The sequence below is a fragment of the Hemiscyllium ocellatum genome, chromosome 7 (genome assembly GCF_020745735.1).
Source record: "Hemiscyllium ocellatum isolate sHemOce1 chromosome 7, sHemOce1.pat.X.cur, whole genome shotgun sequence".
Lineage (NCBI taxonomy): Eukaryota > Metazoa > Chordata > Chondrichthyes > Orectolobiformes > Hemiscylliidae > Hemiscyllium > Hemiscyllium ocellatum.
The window spans coordinates 46,327,510-46,346,602 of record NC_083407.1 but is presented as its reverse complement, the minus strand read 5'-3'; the positions used below and the strand labels follow the sequence as shown (position 1 = coordinate 46,346,602).

Genomic DNA, 19,093 nt, shown 5'->3' with positions numbered 1-19,093 from the left:
CTGTAGACAATGACGACTAAAAGATCAAAGCAAAATGTTCCAACACCTCCTCTCTAGCTTCCCAGAGAATCCTCGGATAAATCCCATCCAGCCAAAGGGACTTGTCTACTTTCATTCCTTCTAGAATTGATAATACCTCTTCGTTACTAACCTCGATCCTTTCTAGTCTAATATCTCATTCTTTTCCTCTACAATATTCTTCTTTTCCTGAGTGAAAACTGATGAAAAATATTCGTTTAGCACCTCTTCGATCTCCACAGGGTCCACACACAACTTCCCACTACTATCTTTGACTGGCCCTATTCCTATCCTAATCATCCTTTTATTCTTCACATATCTATAGAAAGATTTAGGGTTGTCCTTTATTCTATCTGCTAAAGACTGCTCATGCTTTCTCTTTGCTCTCCTTAACTCTCTCTTTAAATCCTTCCTCGCTAATCTGTAACTCTCTAACGCCTCATCTGAACCACCTCCTCTCATCGTCACATAAGCCGCCTCCTTCCACTGAACAAGAGATGCAATTTCTGTCATAAACCACGGTTCCCTTACCTTATCTTTCCTCCCTGCTGACAGGTACACACCTATCAAGGACACATAATATCTCTTCCTTCAATCAGCTCCATATTTCAATTGTCCCCATTCCCTGCATTTTGCTACCCCATTCTATGTCTCATAAGTCTTCCCAAATCACATTATAACTGTCCTTCCCCCATCGATAACTTTTGTCCTGTAGTATGCATCTATCCCTTTCCATCGCTAAACTAAATGTAACCAAATTACGGTCACTCTCTCCAAAGTGTTCACCTATCACTAAATCAAACACCTAGCCTGGTTCATTACCAAGCACCAGATCCAGTGGGGCCTCCCCTCTTGTCGGCCCTTCGACATACTGTGTCAGGAAACCCTCCTGCACACACTGGACAAAACTGATCCATCTGACATACTTGAGTTATAGTATTTCCCAGTCAATGTTGAGGAAGTTAAAGTCCCCCATAATGACCACCCTGTTCCTTTCACTCCTACCCAGAATCATTTTGCCAATCCTCTCCTCCACAGCCCAGGAACTCTGCGGAGGCCTATAAAAAAACTCCCAACAGTGTGGCCTCTCCTCTCCTGTTTCTAATCTCAGCCCATATTACCTTAGTAGATAAGTCCTTGTCAAAAGCTCTTTCAGCCACCGTTATACTGTCCTTGATTAACAAGACTACACCTCCCTCTCTTACACTGCCTTCTCTGATCTTAATGAAAGATGCAAATCCTGGAACCTGGTCATGTATTCCTGACCCTGTTCTATCCATGTTTCCGAAATGGCCATAACATCGAAGTCCCAGGTACCTATTCATGCTGCAAGCTTACCTACGTTATTTTAGATACTTCTGGCGTTGAAGTAAACACATTTCAAACCAGCTTGCTGTCTGTCAGCACATTCCTGTGACCGTGAAATCCTATCCATCTCCCTACTCTCACCCTTCTGCGCACTGGAGCTACACCTCAGGTTCCCATCCCCTTGCTGAGTTATTTTAAACCCACCAGAATAGCACCAGCAAATTTCCCACCCTGGATATTAGTTACCCTCTGGTTCAAGTGAAGATCATTCTGTTAGTAGAGGTCCCACCTTCCCCAGAATGAGCCCCAATTATCCATGTACCTGAAACCCTCCCTCCTGCACCATTCTTGCAACCATGTGTTCAGCTGACATCTCTCCCTATTCCTTGCCTCGCTTATACAATTAATGACAGGGCCCTTGGTAGTGTTGTAGAACAGAGACCCAAGGGTTCAGGTACATAATTCTTTGAAATTTGTGTCACAAGTAGACAGGGTGGTTAAGGAGATGTTTAGCCCCTATGTCTTTATTGCTCAGACCTTTGAGCATTGGAGTTGGGACATCACGTTGAGGCTGTACAGGTCATTGTGAGGCCTCTTCTGGAGTATTGCGTGCAGTTCTGGTTGCCCTGTTATAGAAAGGGTATTATTAAACTGGACTTGGTTCAGAAAAGATTTACCAGGATTTTGCTGGGAATGGACGGTATAAAAATAGACTGAAATAAATGGAAAGGCTTGGGCATTTTTCACTGGAGCATAGTAGACTGATGGGTGACTACTGAAGTTTACAAAATCATGAGGGACATAGATATGGTGAATAGCAAGGATCCCTTCTCTATGGTGGGGGAGTTGAAAACTAGGGAGCATATTTATAAGGTGAGAGGTGAAAGATTTAAAATGGACACGAACAGCAAATGCTTTACACAGAGAGTGGTTTGTGCGTGAAATAAACTGCCAGAGAAAGGTAGGTTGCAGATACAGGAAGAAAGGTTGCAGATACAGTTACAATGTTTAAAGGGCAGTTGCATAAGTTCATGAATAAGAAAGGTTTGAAGGGCTTTGGGCCAAGCACAGGCAGGTGGGAATATTTTAGTTTGGGAACATGGTTGGCGTGGACTGATTGGAACACTTTGTATGACTATGACTCCATGTGATTTTCCAAAATCATATTAAATGGCGAGGCAGGTTCAAGGGAGTGAATTGTCTATTCCTATTCCTGCTCGTCATATTCAACTAGGAAGCATTCACATACGGTTGCTGGGTGGAAAATGATAAGATAGTGGAATGAGGAAAATTGTTGCAGAGAGAATCCATTGACAAAACTGCAATATTTTAATGGATGAAGATTGGATTCGTAGAAAGAGAGAGAAATTCCGAATCCAGGCTCATGTAGTTAGCACTGCTGCCTCACAGCACCGGGGACCTGGGTTCAATTCCACTCTTGGGTGACTTCCTGTGTGGAATTTGCACATTCTCCCCATGTCTGTGTGGGCTTCTGCTGTGTGCTCCCGTTTCCTCCCACAGTCTAAACATGTGCATGTTAGGTGGATTGACTGTGAAAAATTACCCCCAGTGTCCAGGGATGTATGGGTTAGCTGCATTAACCATGGGAAATGCAGGGTTATGGGTCTGGGTGGGGTGCCCTTCAGAAGGTTGATGTGTACTTGTTTGGCTGAATGGCCTATTTCCACACTTTGGTGATTCTATAGATTCTATAAAGGGTAAACAACTCATCAATGAGATAAAGCCATAAAATCCTAACTGAATAATGGATGGTATGGCAAGAAGTCGAGAATAAAAAACACTAAGATGCAATTGCGGCATTAAAATGTAATAGAATCAGTTTTATTTTTATTATTTCCTTCTCTGTATCATTTTATTATTCATTCATGGATATGAAATTCACTGGTAATGCCAATATTTATTGTCCATAACTAAGTGCCCTCGGGGAAGGTAGTTGCTGAGCTGCCTTCTTGAACTGTGCGCAATGTTAAGTCTTACTTTATGGGAAGAAAGTTGAGACACAAGGTATAGTGTAAATTCATCAGGACAATGCTTGACAAGAGAAAATACAAAATGAAAGAAGATTGGGACTGGTGTCAATGAGTAGAGAAAATGAATGAGTGATTTGGTAGAGATAGAAGTAGATTCCATTGCTTGAGGGGGTCAGAGCAGCAGATTTACATACAACTTGCAATTCAATAGAGTTAAGATAGAGGGGTTGTTTTTGCCCATGAAGAACTGTTAGGCTGCAGAATTACTGGGGTTCATTATCAAGACAGCAACTGTGCATAAAGCAGAATCAAAAACAGCAGGCACATAACGTTGTACAATTCTTGCATGGTTGACAAACTCTTAGCATAAATTGTTTGGGCTATACAGTTCATTGTCTTGTCATTTTATAGCAATGAATCTGGCCTATAGCAAGGCTTCTATAAACATTTTGAGCTTGCACTGACTTAATCCCCAGTCATATTTAGTAAAGTCAAATAAAAAAAAGAAAATTAAAACACATTGTAAATATTTAGTTTTCCTATAATTCTATTTCAATTCATTGCTTCCATCCTAATTAAGTAATTTTTTGTATGATGTCCAAACGCCAAAAAACAGGGAACCTCTCCACTCAAAACACAATATTAAACGCTTTGATCCTGCCTTGATAATTCACGATAAATTGACCCTTTTTTAGGCATCCCACTCAATGAAAGGGAAATTGATCTTATTCCTTTGATTCCCCCTACTCTGCTTCCAAAAATTATCTCAGGGAGCTGCAGAAAATTATCCCAATCATTCACGTCCTCACTTTCCCATCCCACTCCACCAACTACTCCACCCTTGCTATTAACTACTTCCCTCCTCGTCCATCTTCTTCACTCTCTTTCTCCTCTCCAAATTCTCTTTATCATTCTTCAAGTCATCCCTATCCACACTCCCACATCCCTACCACACCCATGTGCCTATTCAAAAGTCACTTTAATGTCCTTAACATATCTAATTCAACCGCCGCCTCTGGCAGTGCATTCCACGTACCCATCATTCTCTCTGTCAAGAACCGACCTCTGACATCACCACTAAACCTTCTTCCAATCACTTCAAAATTATGCTCCCTTGGGTTAGCCATTTCTGCACTGGGAAAAAGCCTCTGACTATTCACACTATCTGTGCCTCTCATCATCTTGTACACCTCTATCAAATCTCCTCTGATCCTTCTTCACTCTAATGAGAATAGCCCCGCTCCCTCAACCTTTCTTTATAAGAAATGTCCTCCAGTCCAGGCAACATCCTGGTAAATCTCCTCTGCACCGTCTCTAAACCTTCCACATACTTCCTATAATGAGACGACTAGAACTGCACACAATATGCCAAATGTGGTCTAACCAGGGCTCTGTAAAGCTGAACTCTATAGACCCCCATCACCATACCACCATCTCCCAGACCATACACCACCTCACCACCTCAGGGCATCTCTCACCCACAGCTTCCAACCTCATAGTTCGGGAACCCAGCACCACCCAATTCTACCTCCTACTCAAGATCCACAAGTATAACTACCCCGGCCGACCCACTGTCTCAGCCTGGTCCTGCCTACCTCAATATGGCCCTACTCCCCCCAGTCCAGGAACTCCCTAAATACGTTTGGGATACCACCCATGCCCTCCATCTCCTCCATGACTTCTGTTTCTCCGACCCCAAAGCCTCATCTTCACCATGGATATCCAGTCCCTCTACATCTTAATCCGTCATGACCAGGGCCTCCAAGCCCTCCGTTTCTTCCTCGCCCGACATGCCCACCAGTATCCTTCCATGACATTCTCATTCATTTGGCTGAACTGGTCTTCACCCTCAACAATTTCTCTTTTGAATCCTTCCACTTCCTCCAGACAATAGGGATAGCCACGGGCACTTGCAAGGGCCCCAGCTATGCATGTCTCTTTGTCGGCTACGTAGAACTGTCCATCTTCTGTAATTACACCGGCACAGTTTCCCACCTTTTCCTCTACTACACTGATGATTGCATCAGTGCCACCTCGTACATCAATTTCACCAACACATTCCACCCCAACCTTAAATTCACATGGACCATCTCTGACACCTCCCTCCTCTTTCTAGACCTCTCCATCAATGATGACGGACGCAACACCGACATTTTTTACAATCCCACCAACTCCCACAGCTACCTGGATTACACCTAATCCCACCTTACCTCCGGCAAAAGTGCTATCCTGTATTCCCAATTCTTCCGCCTCCGCTGTATCTGCTCCCGGGAAGACCAGTTCCACCGCAGAACACACCAGATGGCCTCCTTCTTTAAAGACTGTAATTTCCTTTCCCATGTGGTTGAAGGTGCCCTCTATCTTATCTCCGCTCTCAAACCCCACCCCGTCAACCGCAACAAAGACAGAACCACCCTGGTCCTCACCTTCCACCCCACCAAGCTCCACATAAACCGCATCATCCGCCGACATTTCCGCCACCTCCAAACAGACCCCACCACCAGGGATATATTTCCATCTCCACCCCTTTCCACAAAGACGCATTCCCTCCGTGACTACCTGGTCAGGTTCACGATTCCCAACAACCCACTCTCTCCTCCTGGCACTTTCCCCACCACCGCAGGAATTGCAAAACCTGTGACCATACCTCCCCCGTCACCCTACAATCAAGGCCCCAAAGGAACCTTCCACATCCATCAAAGTTTCACCTGCAATTCTACATATCATTTATTGCATCTGTTGCTCCCGATGCGGTCTCCTTTACATTGGGGAGACTGGACGCCTTCTTGCACAACGCTTTAAGGAACATCTCCGGGACACCCACACCAACCAACTACACCGTCCTGAGGCTGAATATTTCAACTCCTCCCAATATGCCAAGGGTATGCAGGTCCTGGGCCACCTCCACCAGCACTCCCTCAACAGCTGACGCCTGGAGGAAGAACACCTCATCTCCCGCCTCAGAACCCTTCAACCCCAGGGCAACAATGTGGACCTTGGGACTTCACCAGTTTCCTCATTTCCCCTCCCCCCCCACCTTACCCCAGTTCCAACCTGCCAGCTCAGCACCATCCTCATGACCTGTCCCACCTGTCAATCTTCCTTCCCCTATCCACTCCACCCTCCTCTCTAACCTATCACCTTTACCCCTTCCTCCATCCACCTATTGCACTCCTTGCTACGTTCTCTCCAGCCCCACCCCTTCCCATTTATCTCTCCACCCAGAAGCTTCCAGGCTCATTCCTGATAAAAGGCTCTTGCCCAAAACATCGATTTTCATCTCCTCGGATGCAGCCTGATCTGCTGTGCATTTCCAGCACCACTTTAATCTTGACTCTAACCTCCAGCATCTGCAGTCCTCACTTTCGCCTCCTCTATCGAGCCGAAGCATGACCTCGCGGCTCTTAAATTCAATCCCCCGTAATGAAAGCCAACACTCTGAATGCCTTCTAAATAACCCTACCAGCTTGGGTGGCAACCTTGAGGGATCTGTGGACATGGACCCCAAATTCCCTCTGTTCCTCCAAACTGCCAAGAATCCTGCCTTTACCTCTCTATTCTGTATTCAAATTCAACCTTCCAAAATGAATCACTTCACACTTTTCTAGGTTGAACTCAATCTGCCCCTTCAGCCCAGCTTTGCGTCCTGTCAATGTCCCGTTGCAGCCTACAACAGCCCTCCATACTATCCACCACTCCACCAACCTTCGTGTCATCGGCAAACTTACGAACCCACCCTTTCACTTCCTCAACCAATTCATTTATAAAAATCACAAAGAGCAGAGGTCCCAGAACAGATCCCTGCAGAATACCACTGGTCACTGAGCTCCAGGCTGAATACTTTCCATCTACTACCACCCTCTGTCTTCTATGGGCCTGCCAATTCAGTATCCAGACAGCCAGATTTCCCTGCATTCCATGCCTCCTCACGTTCTGAATAAGCCTACAATGGGGAGCCTTATCAAATGTCTTGCTGAAATACATGTACACCACAACCACTACTCTACTTTCATCAGTGCTTTGTGACATCCTCAAAGAATTCAATAAGGCTTGTGAGGCATGACCTGCCCCCTCACAAAACCATACTGACCATCTCTAATCAAATAATGATTTTCAAATAATCATAAATCCTGTCTCCCGGAATCCTCTCCAATAATTTGCCCACCATTGATTTAAGGCTGACTGATCTGTAATTCCCAGGATTATCCTTATTTCCTTTCTTGAAAAGATCATCCAAAAGCACAGCAATCTCTTCCTTCACTTCCTGTAGTAACCCTGGGTATATTTCATCTGGCTTGGAGACTTATCTATCCTTATGTTTTTCAACTTTTCAGCATATCCTACTTCTTAACATCAACCTGTTCTAATATCAACCTGTTTCATGCTGTCTTCACAAACGTCAAGGTCACTCTCAGTAGTGACTACTGAAGCAAAGTATTCATTAATGATCTCCCCTACTTCCTCTGACTCCAGATGCAAGCTCCCTCCACTATCCCTGATCAGCCTCATTCTGGCCATCCTCTTGTTCCTCACATAAATGTAGAGTGCCTTAGGGTTTTCCTTAATCCTCCCCGCTAAAGCTTTTTTATGCCCCCTTCCAGGTCTCCTAAATCCATTCTTCAGTACGTTCCTGGCTACCTTGCAACCCTCCAGTGCCATGTTTGATCTTTGTTGACTCAACCTTAAGTAAGTTTCCTTCTTCCTCTTGACTAGATGTTCTACATCCTTTGTCACCCAAGGTGTCTTCACCCTGCCATTCCTTCCTTGCCTCAGTGGGACAAACTTATACAGCACTGTCAGCAAATGCTCCGTAAACAACCTCGACATTACTGTCATGCATGTTGCTGAGAACATCTGTTCCCAATTTAGGCACCCCAGTTCCTGCCTAATAGCATTGTAATTCCACTTCCCCCAATTAAATACTTTCCCATACTATCTGCTCCTAGCTCTCACCATAATTATAGAAAAGGTCAGGGAGTTGTGATCACCATCACCGAAATGCTCTCTCACCAAGGGATCTGATGCCTGGGCAAAGCACCAAATCCAATAATGGGCTCCCCTTTAATTGGCCTATCTACATATTATGTCAGGAATCTTTCCTGGCCACACCCGACAAAAACTGCTCTATCCAAGCTATTTGAACTAAGGAGGTTCCAATCGATATTGGGGAAGTTAAAGTTACCCATGACAACGTTGTGACTTCTGCACTTTTCCAAAATCTGCCTCCTAATCTGCTCCTGTGTCTCTGTTGCTACTGCGGGGTTTGTAGAGAAGTCTCAATAAAGTCTCTGCTTCTTTCCTGTTTCTGACTTCCACCCATACTGATTCTGTGGACAAACCCTCTACGGAGACCTCCCTTTCTGCACCTATCATACTATCTCTGATTAGCAATGCCACTCTCCACCTCTCTTACATCCCTTTCTATTTCTTTTGAAACATCTAAATCCTGGAACATTCAACAACCATTCCTGTCCCTGTGATATTCAAGACTCCGTAACGTCCATAACATCATAGTTCCAAGTACCACTCCATGGTCTAGGTTCATCACCCTTATACCTGATACTTTTTGCATTAAAATAGTCACGCTTCAACCAATTACACTGGGTGCAAATTTGTCTTATCAACTGTCTATTCTTCCTCACAGACCTTCTGCACCCTGTATCTGACTGTTCACTGGCTACTCCATCCTCAGATCCGTAGCTCCAGTTCCAATCCCCCTGCCAAACTAGTTGAAACCCTCCCAAAGAGCTCTACCAAATCTTCCACCCAGGATATTGGTGTCCCTTCAGTTCAGGTGCAACCCATCCTTCCTGTATAGGTCCCACTTTCCCCAGAATATATCCCAATGATCCACGTATCTGAAACCCTCCCTCCTACATCAGCCCTGCAGCCACGTGTTCATGTGCACTTGATCTCTGTTCCTAGCCTCACTAGCCTGTGGCACCGGTAGCAATTCCAAGATTACTACTCTGCTTGTCCTGCCTTTTAGATTCCAACTTAACTTCCTATATTTTCTTTTCAGGTCCTCCTCCCTTTCCCTACGTATGTAATTGGTAAAGATGTGTACTATGACTTCTGGCCGCTCTCTCTCCCCCTTATGAATCCTGTAGACTTGTTCTGAGACATCCATGACCCTGGTACCCAGGAGGCAACATACTATCCAGGAGTCTCGTTTGCGACCACAGAATCTCCTGTCTGTTTCTCTCACCACTGAATCTCCTATAGCTATCGCTCTCTTGTTCTCCCGCCTTCCCTTCTGAGCCACAGGTTGACTAGATTGATCCCACAGATGAGAGTTTGTTGTATGAAGAGAGATTGAACAGTTTAGGCCTATACTCCCCGTAATTTAGAAGAATGAGGGAAGATCAAGTTGAGATTTCAAGATGATAAAAGGTATGGAAAAAAATAGATGTGCAGTGGAATGCTCCCTCTTATGGAGCATTCTAGGACAAGAGGACCTAGTCTTAAGATAAGGGGTAGCAAATTTAAAACAGAGTTGAGGAGAAACTACATCTCTCAAATGGTTGTGAATCTGTCAAATTCACTATCCCAAAGTGTAGTGGATGCTGGAACAGTGAGTAAAATTGAGGAGGAGACAGATAGATTTTTAATTGGTAATGGGTTGAAGGGATAAGGAGAGAAGGCAGGAAAATGGGAGTGTAGAGCATAACAGCTGTGATTAAATGACGGCGCAGACTCAATTGGCTGAATTGCTTAATTCTGCTCCTATATCTTATGAGTTTATGAACTTATGAAAAAGTCAGCAGGTCTGGCAGCATCATGGAGAGGAAGCAAAGTCAGTGTTTCAGGGCCACTGACCTTTCTTCTGAACGGCACAATTCTGAAGGGACACTAGACCGGAAATGTCCAGTTCCTTAAAATCATTCATTCAATGACAGGGTCATTGGCTAAGCTACCATTTATTGCTCATCCCAGATGGCTGTTAAGTGTCAACCACAATGCTGTGTTTCTGGAGTCACATGCAATTTAGATCAAGTAAGGATAGTAGTTTCCTTCCATAAAGGTCATTAGTGAACTACATGGGTTTTTCCCACATCATGAGGTGGCATGGTGGCTCAGTTAGCACTATTGCCTCACAGTGCCAGGGACCTGGACTCGATTCCAGCTTCGGGCAACTGTCTGTATGGAATTTGCACATTCTCCCTGTGTTTGCATGGATTTCCTCCAGGTGCTCCGGTTTCCCCACACAATCACAAAGATGTGCAGGTCAGGTGAACTGGCTATGCTAAGTTACACATAGTGTTAGGTGCATTAGTCAGAGGGAAATGGGTCTGAGTGGGTTACTCTTTGGAGGGTCGGTGTGGACTTGTTGGGCCAAAATGCATGTTTCCACACTGTAGGGAACCTAACCTAATCACCAATAGATTCACGGTCATTGTTAGATGTTCAATTCTAAATTTTGATTGAATTCAAATTGAATCCAGATCCCCAGAACATTACCTGGGTCTCTGAATAAAAATTCCAGTGATAATACCACTAGGCTATCGCCTTCCCTGTTAAGATCTGCTGAGTTTCGCCAGCAACGTCTGTTTTTATCCTTGGTCAAATTCTCTTCCACCTCATCTGTTTTGGGAATTCATTTTCTGAACAAATTAAGGTTTTCTGAGTAACAACTAGCTGTTTTTGTACTGAGGAGAGAAATGTGTGATATCATTTTAACAGTAATACAACCAACCTCTCTCATCTCCTACCTTTCATACTCAGCTCTTCCACATTATCTAGACAACATCTTAATCTCACTGACTGTCCATGAACAGCTTCCTCTGGGCATAACATTGCTCCACCACTTTTCAGCACTCTTCCAGCAGCACTCTTGCTGTCCTCTTCCTTTGTATTACTTTCATCATCTACTGGCCCCAAATAGTCTTGTACTTTAACTGCTAAAAGAGGCTTGTAATCCACTTTATGTTCTTCCTCTAGCCTGTTCTACTTTGCTTATCTCTACAAAATTTCATTGTGTTCTACCTTCTTAGTGCAGTTACCCTATTCCTTCTACCAGTGCTCTTCCTTCTTCTGAATCTCTTCTGAGAATTATCTCAGTTCTATTTGAATTATTCAGGCCCCCAACTTCATTTGACTGTGCAGCATTACTTTCTATATTCAACATTACTGGATATTAACTAGACTGAAAATAAATTTACTCTCAAAATACAATACTCAACTCTTGCAAACTAAGATCAATATGATGTATAAAAAGATTAAGCTGACTTCATTAATACATTTAATTCCACAACTGCAGGGGTTTTACCTGTAAATGTTCTTCTGGAACAACTACCGGGCCGCATCTTGTAATGGCAGCACAGGCACCTTGACAATACATATGTGGGTCATCCTTCTTTCTTAAGTACTGATTGGTTGCACATGGCCTTGAGAAAACATTAACAGTTTAGTTTAGAAAGATTAATAATAAATGTTAAATACTTAATATATACTCATAGAGGAATCTATATATTAGCATTATTTATTTCATCTATATATAGTTTTCATTTAGCATTGCTAAATGACAGGTGGACACTGAATCCAATTAATATTTTAGAACATAGAACAATACAGCGAAGAACAGGCCCTTCGACCCTCAATGTTGCGCCGACCTGTGAACTATTCTCAGCGCGTCCCCCTATACTATCCCATCATCCATATGCTTATCCAAGGATTGCTTAAATCTCCCTAATGTGGCTGAGTTGACTATATTAGCAGGTAGGGCATTCCACGCCCTTACCACTCTCGGAGTAAAGAACCTGCCTCTAACATCTGTCTTAAATCTATCACCCCTCAATTTCTAGTTATGCCCCCTTGTATAAGCTGACGTCATCATCCTCGGAAAAAGATTTCCACTGTCTACCCTATCTAATCCTTCGACCATCTTGTATGTCCCTATCAAATCTCCCCTTAGCCATTTTCTTTCCAATGAGAACAGACCCAATTCTCTCAGCCTTTCCTCATAAGACCTTTCCTCCAGACCAGGCAACATCCTGGTAAATCTCCCTGTACCTTTTCTAATGCTTCCACATCCATCCCGAAATATGGGGGCCAGAACTGTACACAATATTCCAAGTGTTGCCGCACCAGCGTTTTGTATAGTTGCAAAGTTGTATAGTTAAATTGTTCAATTGAATTGCAGTTAATGATTAAACATATGAATCTTACATTAGTCTATGTTACAAAAATACAAAAGGAATATATTTCGACTGAGATGCATTTGTACTCATAATGATGAGCATGTCAGCGCTGCTGAACAGAACACTGTCGACATTGAATATACAATTCAACATTAAGCACTCACAAGTCGGGTACAGAACAGTTAATTGCTGATTCAATCTCTCTTTCTGCACCCTAACAATGTGTCTTGTCCCCTCTTCAGCAGAGATGCCAGTTTTGCAACTGCTGCTAACCTAAGAATGCCAAGTTTGCACAGTGTCACAATAACAAGTTTGACTGGAAGCATCCAAACTCATTTAAGATTTTTTCTAGCCAGTAAGGCATAGAGGCTTCTCATTTTTTAATGTGGCTTGGATGTGAACTCAGTTCCCATTAAGTGAAAAGCTAGCGTTGCTGCACTTCATCCTGCAAACTAGTTAAAAATGAGTAATTTTCCAGATGGCAGACTATTACTAGTGGTGTACTGCAAAAGTCAGTGCTTGGACCCCAGCTATTCACAATATATAGATAGATGACCTTGCAACAGAACTAAATGTAACATTCTCCAAGTTTGCTAATGACACAAAACTAGGCACGATTGAGAGTTGTGAGAAGGATTCAATGAAATATTTGGGCAATCCCGGCAAGTTGAGTATGTGGACAAACACACAAAATGTTCAGTATAATGTGGATAAATGTGAAGTTATACGCATTAATGTGAAAAACTGAAAAAAATTATTAAATGAAGATTATATACAGAAATATGGATATAAAATGGGATCTGGGTGTCCTTGTGAATCAGTTAATGAAAGTAGACAGACAGTTGTAGCAAACAATTAGGAAGGCCATCATCTCAAGAGGAGTTTAGAAGTAGGGATGTCATACTGCAATTATACAAGGCCTTGGTGAGACCACAACCAGAATATTGAGTGCAGTTTTGGATATCATACCTAAGAGAGGACATTCTTGTCACAGGAATGCAGCAAAGATTCATTAGGCTGTTATTAGGGATGGCAGGACATTCAAATGAAGAAACATTGGTTTGAGTGCATCTGTATTCCTCAGAGTTGAGAATAATGAGAAGGGATCTGATTTTAAGCATATGAAGAGTGGATGTTTGCCCCGGTTGGGGAGTCTTGAACCAAAGATCACAGGCTCAGGATACATGACTGAGATGAAGGAACATTTCTGTAATTTCACGACCACAGAAGGATGTGGAGGCCAGATCACAGACTGAATTCAAGAAAGAGATTGATAAAGTTTTGGATATTAAAGGGGTATTAAAGGATATGGAAGAGAAGGTGGGAATATGGCATAGAGATGAAGAATTAGCCATAATCATGTTGAATGTCAAAGAACCTTCAAAGGGCCAAATGGGTCACACCTATTCCTAACTTCTATGTTTCCAAAAATGCTCATTCTTTTTCTAAAATCAAAAACTTTAAAATGGCAGATTATAAAGACAACAGATTCTCACCATACCTGTTAAGCAGAATTGGACCAACAACTTTACGAACTTGGAATGTTTCTTGTAAATATTTAATTGCTTTTGGGAACAGTTTATTCTAACATGGAAAAGAAACAGCAATAAATAGTCATTTGGCAGGACAGAACTTGAGAATTGCTAAAAACAAAGACACATTTTGTTGAAGTTTTCATCTAGTGCTCAGCAGGACAATTTACAAGAATACTAACTCAAGGGCAAAGGCAATATTTATGTGGAATGAAAGGAGAGTGTTGATTCGTTGGCAATTAGACTCTGATTGGTAAAGGCATTGCCATGGAGAATGCACAAATGAACATTGAAAATAATCTGTATTTCCTCTTATTCCTAATACTAAAGTAAAATACTAGATCTCAGACTACAAACATCAGTTCAATACTGCATCGTAATTGAGATTTTGTTTGGCAATAGCTCAGCAATGTCCCAGATCGTGATTCTGGAAAAAATGGTGAAGTAGATATCAGTTGAATATCCTTATCACCTGTAATTCTTCAATTAAAACATCGATTCTTTAACTTCAATTAGCAGTTTGGCTCAAATACTAGAAAGAGATTATAAATATGGAAAAAAAACTCAATGTATAAAAGCTTAAAAAAATTTACAATGTTTATATAGGTTTTTATGTAATCAGCACGCATTATTAATTTGCCTAGCAGAATTGTACTGTATGTAAAGGTCACCAACAGCAAAGATATTCAAACCTATAAACCGTCGGGAACAAATTGGGGAATAATAAATCAGGAATTTCAGGATTTAAAGTAATTTTATTAATCTAGCATAGGAAACTGTATTTTTTGCAGATTTTTGTTGATTTTGTATTTATTAATACATTTAATCTCGTTCGTTGTATCCAAAACTTAGTAGAATCTAATTATGTAGAATACACAGAACTATATTTCCCTTTTTATTAAAAACATATGACAGAATAAAATAATTTAATAACAGCAAAATACACAAATTTCAAATACCGACTTTACATATCAAAACGTACTCATTTGCAAATTGCATGGAGCTCAGAGAGAAATCAATTTGCAACAAGACAGCATGAGGTAGCTACTCAATTAGAAGTTGCAACTAGCAGGTTTTTTTGGGATGTAGGTTTGCTCGGAGCTTGAAGGTTCATTTCCAGACATTTCGTTACCCGACTAGGTAACCTCTTCAGTAGGCCTAAGGCAAAGCATTGCTGAAAATTCCTGCTTTCTATTTATATGTTTGGGTTTCTTTGGGTTGGTGATGTCATTTCCTGTGGTGATGTTACTTCCTGTTCCTTTTCTCAGGGGGTAGTAGATAGGCTCTAACTCAATGTGCTTGTTGATAGAGTTCCGTTGGAATGCCATGCTTCTAGTGCATGTCTTTGTTTGGCTTGTCCTAGGATGGATATGTTGTCCCAGTCGAAGTGGTGTCCTTCCTCATCCGTATGTGAGGATACTAATGAGAGAGGGTTTGTGTGGCTAGTTGGTGTTCATGTATCCTGGTGGCTAGTTTTCTGCCTGTTTGTCCAATGTAGTATTTGTTACAGTCCTTCCACGGTATTTTGTAAATAACATTAGTTTTGCTCGTTGAATGTATAGGGTCTTTCAATTTAATTGCTGTTTTAGTGTGTTGGTGGATTTGTGGACTACCATGATGCCAAGGGGTCTGAGTAGTCTGGCAGTCATTTCCAAGATGTCTTTGATGTAGGGGAGAGTGTTTTCTCTGCTTGTTTGGGTTTGTTGCTGAGAAATCAGCGGACTGTGTTCATTGGGTACCCATTCTTTTTAAATACATGGTATAGGTGATTTTCCTCTGCTCTGGGTAGTTCCTCTGTGCTGCAGTGTGTGTTGGCTCATTGAAATAATATTCTGATGCAGCTTTGTTTGTGGGTGTTGGGATGATTGCTTCTGTAGTTAAATATTTGGTCCGCATGTGTTGTTTTCCTGTAGACGCTAGTTTGAAGCTGGAATGAACTTGAAAGACCCTATACAGACAACGAGCAAAACTAATGTCTCTTAGAAACAATAATGCCAAATAATGGATTTAAAGTACTGCACATTACTATTTACCATTGAATACACTTTTATAGTTACATATAGTAGAATGCATGAATTTTATACATACCTTAACTAAATGTTTTTTATCCGTGGGTAAACTAGAATATAAAAAAAATTAAAAAGCTATCAATGTTAAGAGTTAAAGTCAGTAATGTTATTTAGTAAATGGCTGTCAAGATGATAAATTATAATACTTACTATTCAATGCTTAAATCGTACACAATTTTTATTCTTAGATGCTGATCAATACTCCTTCTGGTAATTCGACTTGGTTCTATATATACTTGATATATCACCTAAAATGATAAAGATAGCATTGTTTTAAAAAGGGATCAATACTTTAAAAACGTTATGTATAAACTTTAACAGGTAGGCCTATCAGCTCTGCACACATAGCTTCATATTTGATAAATGTTTCTTTAATGTCTAATTAAATGAGTTCATGCCCTTCAATGTATTCCATAAAAATGATGTGGATGTGCCAGTGTTGAATTGGGGTGGCCAAAGTCAAAAATCACACTGCACCGGGTTATAGTCCAACAGATTTATTTGAAACAGCAAGCTTTCAGAGCCAAAAGCTTGTACTTTCAAATAAACCTGTTGGATTATAACCCAGTGTCACGTGATTTTTCACTTGATTATATTACATGGATTGACCGCCTGCATTGATTATGTGCAGGTTGTGCACTTTTTGAGCAAAATAGAATGTATCTGCAAATATAATTCTGCAAATCCAAATTTACCCCATAGACTTATATGTGCGTGTGTGAGAAAGAGAGAGAGAGAGAGCAAATGAGCTTGAGAGAATGTGTGTGTGTTTGTGTATGCATGCTTGGCTAAGTGTGATGGACTATAAGCCTGTGAGAGGGTGTGTGCGTGGGTGGGTGTGGGGGGTGGGGTGTATGCATGCGTGAATGAGGGAGCGTGTGTGTGTGTGTGAGAGTATATAAGAGTGTGTGTGCGTGAGAGTATATAAGAGTGTGTGTGCATGAGAGAGTGTATAATGTGGTGGGGTCACTGTTGTGTGACATGAGCCCAAGGTCCCGGTTGAGGCCAACCTCATGGGTACCGAACTTGGCTATCAAGCTCTGCTTGGCCACTCTGCATTTTGCGTATCCTGAAGTCCATCTTGGAGGATAGTCATTCAAAGATCCAAGGCCAAATGTCCCTGACCATTGATCTGTTCCCTGTCTGGGAGGGAACATCCAGGTCTGGTGGCTGTTGCATGCAAGCACACACTCTCTCATGTGCAATCACACTCATTCTCTCTCCCTCTCGTGCGCACACGCACACACCCACAGACACACACACATGTCTACGGGGTGAATGTGCATTTGCAGAATTGAATTTGCAGATACATTCTATTTTTGCTCAAAAAGCACACAACCTGCAGGCAGTCAATCCATGTAACATTTATAAATTCCTACTTTGGAAATAGACCCAGTCTGACTCAAGATTGGATACAGACAGACTCTAACCTCACACCTTTAATACATTGTCTAAGCTGAGATTTCTCTTTTTTGTATAAAACCTCAAATTATCTCAAGAATGTGACTTTAAAGTAGTTCTGGGATTTACATATTAATGAACCAAAACCCGTAACCTGTCTAAAAGTTGAAAGACTTAACAGCAATCTAGTTTTATTCAATATATCATTTCAGTTGCATGACACTATAATCTTTTGCTATAAATTCTGTGTCTTATGATCTTGTCCCACAGCTACCTGATGAAGAAGGAGCAGAGCTCCAAAAGCTGGAGCTTCCAAATTAACCTGTTGGACTATAATCTGGTGTTGTGTGATTTTTAACCTAATCTCTGAGGCCAGTCTTTCCATTTCATTCTTAGTCTCTCTCCAATCCAGTCACATCAATGCTGCTGAGGTGGAGATTGTCAAAAGTGTCAAACTCCTGGGAGTAAAAATCACCAACAATCTGTCCTGGTCCACCCATATCAACGCAACTATCAAGAAAGTACAACAACATATCTACTTCCTGAGGAGGCTAAGGAAATTCAGCATGTCTGCAAGAACGTTTCTCAATCGTTATAGATATATAACAGTAAGTATCCTTTCTGGATGCACCATAGCATGGTACAACAACTGCCCTTCCAAAGACAACAAGAAACGACAGAGTCATTGACACAGCCCTGTCCATCACGCAAACCAGCCTTCCATCCACTGAATCACCTACGCTTCCCACTGCCTCAGGAAAGTGACCAATATAATCAAAGCCCCCTCCCAATCCGGTTATACTCTCTTCCACTCTCTTCGTCTGGCAAAAGTATACAAATTTCAACACCTGGACGATCAGTTTCAAGAACAGCTTCGTTCCCGCTGATATCAGACTTTTGAACAAACCTCTCAAATCTAATTTCTCTCTCTCTGCAGCCATAACACTGTGTTCTACACTCTGTTCAGCTATCCTGATGCACTTTGTATCTTATAATCTGCCTGTACATCTCGCAAAAGAAGATTTTTCACTGTATTGTGACACATGATGACAATAAATCAAACTCAAACCGTCCTGCTCTCCCAGAGTCTCTGGCCCAGACCATATCTCCCTCTTTCAGTCTGTCTCCGGCCTAGTCTCTACCTCGGTCTCTCTCTACCTGAATTCCATGGTGGGTTTGAACCCAGAACATTACCTTCAGATTATATGTCTTGCAATAATAAAAGGGGTATTGCCTCTGCCCCCTTTTAAAAATTTTTTTTAAAGTCATATTCTTCAATCAAGTTAAATCCTGGGTTTTTTACTAACATATCATAATACAGCAGTGGAAAGAGGTTTTCCCTAAATAAGGAAACATAGCAAGCTAGAAAGTGGGATACAAGTCCAATCCCAAGTCCCATTTACCTAGTTGTCGAGTACTTCTTCCATTTATGGATTCTATCACTTTTCATTCATTAGGTTAACAAAATACAATGTTACTGATTTTCTTGGGAACTGTCATGATGTGCTAAAATTGACTCAAAAAAAAAACGAACAACAGATGCAAACATTAGATTGAAAATTGACTTGAAACATTTTACTTCTTGGAACCATCTACACTGAAATTTCTCAAACTTAAAAAATAGAGATGGGATT

At 41.7% G+C, this 19,093-nt stretch overlaps 1 protein-coding gene across 1 annotated transcript in view; it reads right to left on the bottom strand.

The window, feature by feature from the left end:
- Positions 1–19,093, bottom strand: part of lmln (leishmanolysin-like (metallopeptidase M8 family)) — a 79,780-nt gene that overhangs the window by 50,129 nt on the left and 10,558 nt on the right. The window contains exons 2-5 of the mRNA XM_060827858.1: positions 16,209–16,306; positions 16,078–16,108; positions 13,959–14,041; positions 11,587–11,704 (exon numbers count right to left, since the gene is read on the bottom strand). Coding sequence (XP_060683841.1) covers positions 11,587–11,704; positions 13,959–14,041; positions 16,078–16,108; positions 16,209–16,306 — 330 coding nt within the window. The remainder of the gene's footprint in view (positions 1–11,586; positions 11,705–13,958; positions 14,042–16,077; positions 16,109–16,208; positions 16,307–19,093) is intronic.